The sequence below is a fragment of the Rattus norvegicus genome, chromosome 8, assembly GCF_036323735.1.
Source record: "Rattus norvegicus strain BN/NHsdMcwi chromosome 8, GRCr8, whole genome shotgun sequence".
NCBI classification, from domain to species: domain Eukaryota; kingdom Metazoa; phylum Chordata; class Mammalia; order Rodentia; family Muridae; genus Rattus; species Rattus norvegicus.
Genome location: NC_086026.1, coordinates 25382118 through 25390264, shown reverse-complemented (window position 1 = coordinate 25390264; position 8147 = coordinate 25382118). Strand labels below are relative to the sequence as shown.

Genomic DNA, 8147 nt, shown 5'->3' with positions numbered 1-8147 from the left:
TGGGTCATCATATGGAGGGATAGGGTTGCCATCACACAGTTAAAACCTTTGAACCAGAATTGTTCCTGTCTAAAAGGACTGCAGGGACAAAATTGGAGAAGATACTGAGGGAAAGGAGGCGCAGTAAAAGGCCAAAATTTGGATCCATCTCAAGAGGAGGATCCATGGCCTGATAGTATTACTGATGCTATGGTGTGATTACAGATATCAGCTTAGTATGGTTGCCCTCAATGAGGCCCAACAAGCAGATGAATGAGATAGAGGCAGATACTTACACCCTACCAATAGAATTATGTTTGGGACCCCTGTAATTGAATTAGAGAAAGGCTGGAAGAAGTTGAGGAGGTGGGCAAGCTCTTAGGAAGACCAGCAGTTTCAAATAACTTGGACCCCTGAGTTCTTTCAGACACTGAGCCACCAACCAGGCAGCATATACTAGCTGGTAAAAGATCCCTAACACATATATAGCAGAGGACTGCCTGGGTTGGCCTCAGTCAGAAAAGGTGCACATAAACCTGGAGAGAGTTGAGGCCCCACAGACTTGGGAGACCTGGCAGGATGGGGGTGGGGTCGCATGGGGTCCGGGTGAAGTATGGTGGTGTGGTGTGGGGACATCTTCTTGGAGACAGGGGAGGAAGAATGGGATGAGGAATGTTCAGCGGGAAGACCAAAAAAGGGATTAAAAACTGGACTGTAAAAAGAAATTCAAGATAATTTAAAAAAATAAAATACAATCTATTTAGAAACTTCATGTAGAAAAAGTAATTCTAAGAATCATAATATATACCTCAAGTTATAGAATGGCTTCACAGTGACAAAGGCTATATGACAATAACAGACATACAGTGCAATGAGACTAATAGAGATGCTATGAAATATAGCCAAACAGGTAAAATCTTTTAAACTTTGACAAAGGTGTCTTAATACATTAGAAAATGAGAGGTTTTCAACAAATAATGCAGGGAGACTATATTCACATGTAGAGGATTAAATTAAATTCACATATCACTAGCTAGAGAAAATGCATAAGATTTGAAACTGTTAGAAGCTGTGCTTATTTTCAAATATTTGGTTCTCAGTATTGAACATGGAGTAAGCAAGGCAACCAGTGAGTAATAAAGGTATCATGGAGAGTGGTTTGAAAGTCGAATAATAAGATACAGCTGGTAAAATGTAAAATACATGTTTGTTCTGCCCTACAATCACTTGGGAATGGAACTCAGCTGACTAATGAACAACTGTGGATATTAACCCCCAAGGGCCATGGAGGTTACATGTAGTCTAATGGTGACCATCTACTTATTAGCCTTGGACCGGTAGTATATAGCTTTCCTGACCTGTCCCTAGGAATCACCATTTCCTCACAATATTGCTGTGCCTCCCCACTTTTCTGTTTTCCTCAGAATATTTTCATATTTTTCTTAAAATCCAAAGAAGAACTGAATGTCATTCTTTAATCTTGAATTCCAGGTAACCTGAAATCTTCTTTAGTTATCTTAAGTACTTCTGACAGGAGATAATATATAAGTCCATTCAAGAATGTGTGGGATAAGCAAATACCAGATATCTATAGAATTTTCAGTAATTTTTCATGTTTACCTCTATTCATATACCAACATTTGAGCAGCTTCCATTCTGGTAATTTCTTAAACTAATTCTAATTTCCAATGACAATCTACTCTTCCTATTTTGTGAAGGTTCTTCCAGGACTAACTGACTTTTAAATTATTTGATCATTGGAAAAGTTATACAGACAGTGGAAGCTAATATTTTATTTACTGACTCAGGAAAAAATTACACCAAATCTTGGCTGGCATTATTCTTTTATGCAATAAATTAAACATTGTTCCAAGATTATACATTATTATGACATTTTCTTTTAATTTTTACTGGTTACTTTATTTATTTGCATTTCAATGTTCTCTCCCTTCCTAGTCTCCCCTCTGCAAACCCACAATCCCTTCCCTCCTCTTCTTTGCATCTGTGAGTGTGTTTCTTCAAGCACTTATTCACTCCTGCCTCACTTCTCTAGCATTCCCCTACTTTGGAGCATCAAGCTACCTTCCAATTGATGCCAGATAGGACAATTCTGTGATACATACATAGCTGGAGACATGGATTCCTCTTAATATAGACTTTGGTTGGTGGTTTAATTTTTGGGAGCTCTGTGGTCTTTTTGACATTGTTGTTCTTCCTATGGAGTTAAAATTCCTTTCATCTCCTTCAATCCTTTCTCTAACAGTACCTGGTCTCAGTCTGATGGTTGGCTGTGACTAACTGCATCTCTATTAGTCAGATGTTGGCTGAGCCTCACAGCATACAGTCATAGATGCCAGTGAAGTGAGAGGCTCCCATGACCCAACAGGCTTAACATTAGGTGAAATGACCATCAAAGGAGAGATACGACCTACAGATATGACCTCCATTAGATAGACATGATACCCAGTTGTGGGAAGGGGCCACCCACCATTCTCAAAAAATTTAACCCAGAATAGTTCACGTCTAAAGGAAATCCAGGGACAAAAACTGAAGCAGACACCAAAGGAAAAGCCATCGGGACACCACACATTGAAGGAAAGGCCATCCAGTGGCCCTTCTGCTGACACCAAACCAAGGCACTTTTGCTGAAGCTAAGGAGCACTTACTGACAGGAGTCTGGTATGGTGCTCATGAGAGGCTGTGCCAGCACCTGATTACAACTGTTTTGATAAATAAAATTTAGAAGTAAGAAGAATTCTGAATAGACACAATGCAATAACATCTCCAAATGTAAGCCAATAATCTTATTGCCACCAAATCTGATTTTTCTATAAAAAAGCAACCAACCAGTAGTTTAATTGATACTTTTGCTTCACTTCACTTTTTTACAGAGAAAATACATAGGATACATTAATTATTCTTAATATAGTATTCTGAAGTATTCTACAGACTTCACATTTATTCGAGTATATACATTTAATAACATCATATATATATATATCCAATTGTAAAAAATTACGAATTGTTTATTTTCATAAAGCACTGAAATAAATCAAGTTAATATTAATGATGTAAATAAGACTATATTATTAAAATACATGAGAAGTGTCATTGAATGTAAAAAAATTAAAACAAAAATAAAGATATTGCAGACAGATTTAACAATTAAGTGCACTAAAAATCTTAATAAATAATGAATATCAGCTTTTGCATTACACTGAGGAAATAAAAATGCATAATTCACACGTATACTAGAGAAGAAAATGAGCATCATTTTCCTTCAGGTAATATTTAGTGATAATATTCAACATACTTAATTTAATGCTTAATGTTGACAATTTTTATCATTATTTTTAAATAATATAGCTATTTTATTAGATAGAATTTTATTATTTAAGAATGTAAAGTTTATTATGTTAAACTTTTCTACTAGAAAACTAAGTATATTTTAGAACTATTATTAATGTTGACATGTCAGCTATAGTTTTCTTAATAAATACACATTACTATATATACATGAGGGAAGAGTAATATCAGTGTTCTTTATTGAATTGTGTGTTTTTCAAGCTTTTCCATTTGCAATATTCTCAAAAACAATTTTAATATATTCTTCACTGAAATCTCAAATTATTATTAAAAGATTATATTTCATTGATTTTAATTTTTATTTTTAAGATTGTAATATACATACAATATTTTTCCTTCACCATTCTCCTTTTCATATATTGTTTCTGTCTGTTCTCCTTCCAATTAATGATCTCATGTCTTACTAATTGTTTTTCTATACGTATATATTCATATGTATATATTCTTAATTATAACCCACCCAGCCTATATAATATTACTTGTAAGTACTTTTTCAGAAATTACATTTTGGCACTGGACAATCAATTTGGTGTGCTCTTACAGGATAAAACTATCTCTATTACTCCAAACTTTCCTAAGTTACCAAAAGTTCTTTGTGTGAGATTTCTTTCATGTTTTCAAAAATCCATCACTATACTTTTGTACTGAATTTTAAAATGTGGTCTGATTACGTTTATGCATGAATAATTCACAATCAGGAAGCTAAATGCCCATCACATCCCAAAAACTACTGCTGAAAATTTTGATTTTGTTTTTACATTCTCTTCCTCTCAACATTAAATATTATTTTATAATAGCTTTCTGTTATACAATTTAAAGAAGGACACATAGGACACAGTTGAAAACTATTTGCTTGTTTACAAGCTGAACATTGAAGCCAGATTTAGATGTATGTCACATAAAATACCAACTAAGGTTTTTTTTTTCCTTAGATGCAATATGATTTGTATATTCCTAGAGCTTTGCAGAATTTTTAGCTTTAAAATTATGTGTAATTTTCTTTTATTCCTTTTTGTTCTATAATATAAGTAAAGGCATCTATCACATAAAATAATAAAGCACAGAGGAGAGTACAAAGAGCAGATGTAGAAGGCAAAGGTTGGAGATGGGAAAATGGGAGCAGGGTCTAAGTGACCTTGTATAATTCCTTTTGTGACCAATCACTTGTATTTCCCCATTCAGACTCTAACAACTTATGGAATTAGAAAACCAGACAAGAGTGATAGAATTCTTTCTCTTGGGATTCTCAGAGGATCCAGAACTTCAGCCCATTCTCTTTGGACTCTTCCTGCTTATATACCTAGTGACAATTTGTGGGAACCTGCTCATCATCCTGGCCATTGTCTCAGACTCTCACCTCCACATTCCAATGTACTTCTTCCTCTCAAACCTGTCCTTCACTGATATCTGCTTCAGCACCACCACTGTTCCAAAGATGCTGATAAACCTTCAGAAACAGAGCAAAGCCATCAGTTACACAGGTTGTATTACCCAGCTCAGCTGTGTCTTACTTTTTGCTGGAATGGAAAACTTTCTTCTTGCAGCAATGGCTTATGACCGTTATGTGGCCATATGCAAGCCCCTTCACTACACAGCCATCATGAAAGCCCACTTGTGTCTTGTGATGATTTTATTGTCTTTGTACATTAGCATTGTGGATGCCCTTCTACATGGTTTAATGATTTTGCGGCTATCTTTCTGCACATTTCTTGAAATTCCCCACTATTTCTGTGAACTTTATCAGGTTATCAAGCTTTCATGTTCTGACACTCTCATCAATAACATTCTGGTTTATACAATGACTAGTACATTAGGTGGTGTGCCTCTAGGAGGGATTATTTTCTCTTACTTTAAAATTATTTCTTCCATCCTTAGAATGCCATCATCAGGCAGTAGGCATAGAGCTTTCTCAACCTGTGGGTCTCACCTGTCAGTTGTTTCATTGTTCTATGGGACAGCTTTTGGGGTATACATTAGTTCTGCATTTACAGAATCATACAGGAAGACTTCTGCAGCATCATTGATGTACACTGTTCTTCCTCCAATGCTGAACCCATTTATATATAGTCTTAGGAACAAAGATATGAAGAACGCTTTGAAGAAAATCATCTAAATAACTATTTTCTTCATATTACATTGTTATTTTCAATGTAACCTTCTGAACTGTCTCATGGATTACTGGTTGAGTCAAATGGCAGCCATTCAACCATTTGCTTCTTTTAGAACAGAGAGTAGATACCATAAAACTAAAGGTTATTATTCTTCTCTATGAAAATACTTGCTGGTTTTCTTTGGTTTGTGGGGATTTTGATTTTCTATGTAAACATTTTGAGATTAATTTCCTGAACAATGTACATAAACATAGACTCTGAACAAAGGATTACCAATAGTTTTCTGAAGCTGTTAATGCATATTATTTACAGTATTATATCAAAAAGATAAAATATGTTAAGTGAATATTTCATAAGGCAGAGTCTAACACCTACTCATGGATAATGCAATGAGTATGGCCATATTCCTGACATTTATGGCATTATCCTGAATGCAGTCTTAAGGTGTTATTCTGAAAATTATGGTAATAGGCTTCATGGAACTATGGCATTTTTTTTTTAGATTTTATTTTTCCTTGGATGTTTTATATGTTTACATTTCAAATTTAATCCCCTTTTCTACCTTTCCCATAACCCCTCCTGCTTCAGTGAGGATCCTCCCACTCATACCTACCCACTCCAACCTCAATATTCTGGCATTACCCTGCATTGGAGAAACAAGCCTTCACAGGACAAAGGGCTTTTCCTTGAGTCATGGGTGCCACCATGTATACTCATTTGTTGTTGGTTTAATCCTTGAGAGCTCTGGTGGGTTCTGATGGGTTGGTATTGCTGTTCCTTCTATAATGTTGCATTGGTAAATAAACAGGCAAGTAGAACAATGGAATAGATTGAAGACTCAGAAGTGAAACTAGATACTTATGGTCACTTGATCTTTGACAAAGGAGATAAACTATCCAATGGAATAAAAACAACATTTTCAACAAATTGTGCTGATTCAATTGGAGGTCAGCATGTAGAAGAATGCAAATTAACCTATTATCTCATTGTATAAAGCCCAAGTCTAAGTGGATCAAAGGCCTCCACACAAAACCAGATACACTGAGACTAATAGAAGAGAAAGTAGGAAAGAACCTTGAACACAGAGGCACATGGAAAATTTTCCTCAAGAGAACAACAAAGGCTTATGCTCTAAGATTGGAAATTTAAAAATGGGACCTCATAAAATTGCAAAGCTTCTGCAAGGCAAAGGATACTGTCAATAGGACAAAACTATCAACAGATTGGGAAAAGATATACCAATCCTACATCTGATAGAGAGCTAATACCTAATATATACAAAGAACTCAAGAAGTTAGACTCAAGAGAATCAGATAATCATATTAAAAATGGGGTACAGAGCTAAACAAAGAATTCTAAACTGAGGAATATTGAATGGCTGGAAGCACCTAAAGAAATGTTCAACATCTTTAGTTTTCAGGGAAATGAAAATCAAAACAACCCAGAGATTCTACCTCACAACAGTCAGAATGGCTAAGGACATAAATTCAGGTCACAGTAGATGCAGGCAAGGATGTGGAGAAATGGGAACACTCCTCCATTGTTGGTGGGAATGCAAGCTGGTAAAACCACTTAGTCTAGCAGATCCTCGGAAAATTGGACAAAGTACCTGAGGACACAGCTATACCACTCCTGGGCACACACTCAAATGATGCTCCAACATATTACAAGGACACATGCTCCACTCTGTTCATAGTAGCCTGATTTATCATAGCCAGAAGCTGAAAGAAACCAAATGTCCTTCAACAGAGGAATGGAAACCAAAAATGTGGTACATTTAAACAATTGAGTACTACTCAGCTATTAAAAACAATGACTTCATGAAACTCATAGTCAAATGGATGGAACTAGAAAGTATCATCCTGAATGAGGTAACCTAGTCACAAAAGAATAACATATGTTCTTAAGACAAGGTTTTTATTTTTTTAACACGTGCATCAATGTGATTCCCCACCCCCCAGAGTTAAAATTCTGAATTATTTGTAGACGCTTCTGTTGAACTCAAAAAAAGAATGGAAGAGTTATGAATTTTGCAAGTCCATGATGAAATTAGAAGACTTTTTTAATGGCTGTTTCCTCTTCTCCAATAATACTCCCTGACCTTGTATTCCCCCTCCATGAAAAAAACTCTATATTATGAATTCCATTTACTAATAGTATAATAAGTTCTTAGTTCCTCCAAAAAGACAGCAGTAATGTACAGTTCTAGGAAAGCACTAATAGGACAATGAAGAACAAGAGAACTTATCTGAGCACCCTGGAAAACAACCTTCTATTTCACCTTATCTAAATGAGTATAATTACTAAGCACATTCTATTTATTATTCTGTGGAGATATATATATATATATATATATATATATATATATATATATATATATATATATATATCTTATACCTATTATCCAAGAAGCATCTTTTTTTGTGTAGCAGATTGGATAATTAGACAGACACAACTACTCAAAATGAATGAAGCACTGGCTATGTATACAGTATTTCAAATGATACATAAAGAGCACACCCCTAACATAAAGGGCTCAGGAACCCTCAAAAGGAAAGGAGTGCAATTTGGAAGAGGGAGATTAAACAGGCATCTGCTGCATGTTTGTTTCTCCTGTATCTGACAGGGGATCTTCTCCCCTGGAGTATCATTGGTATCTTCTCCTAAATAAAATTTGAAAAATAATAATAC

The 8147-nt window shown here is 35.2% G+C and overlaps 1 protein-coding gene across 1 annotated transcript; it reads left to right on the top strand.

Annotated features, from left to right (window-relative positions):
- The first annotated feature begins 4540 nt into the window (after window positions 1-4540).
- On the top strand, window positions 4541-5458 carry Or7g33c (olfactory receptor family 7 subfamily G member 33C). Its single transcript, NM_001000429.1, has one exon. It carries the CDS (start codon window positions 4541-4543, stop codon window positions 5456-5458), a length of 918 nt encoding a protein of 305 aa, NP_001000429.1.
- The last annotated feature ends 2689 nt before the right edge of the window (window positions 5459-8147 follow it).

What these genes read in the sequence shown, in the direction of transcription:
- Or7g33c (NM_001000429.1), top strand. Translation starts at nt 4,541, where the DNA reads ATGGAATTAGAAAACCAGACAAGAGTGATAGAATTCTTTCTCTTGGGA.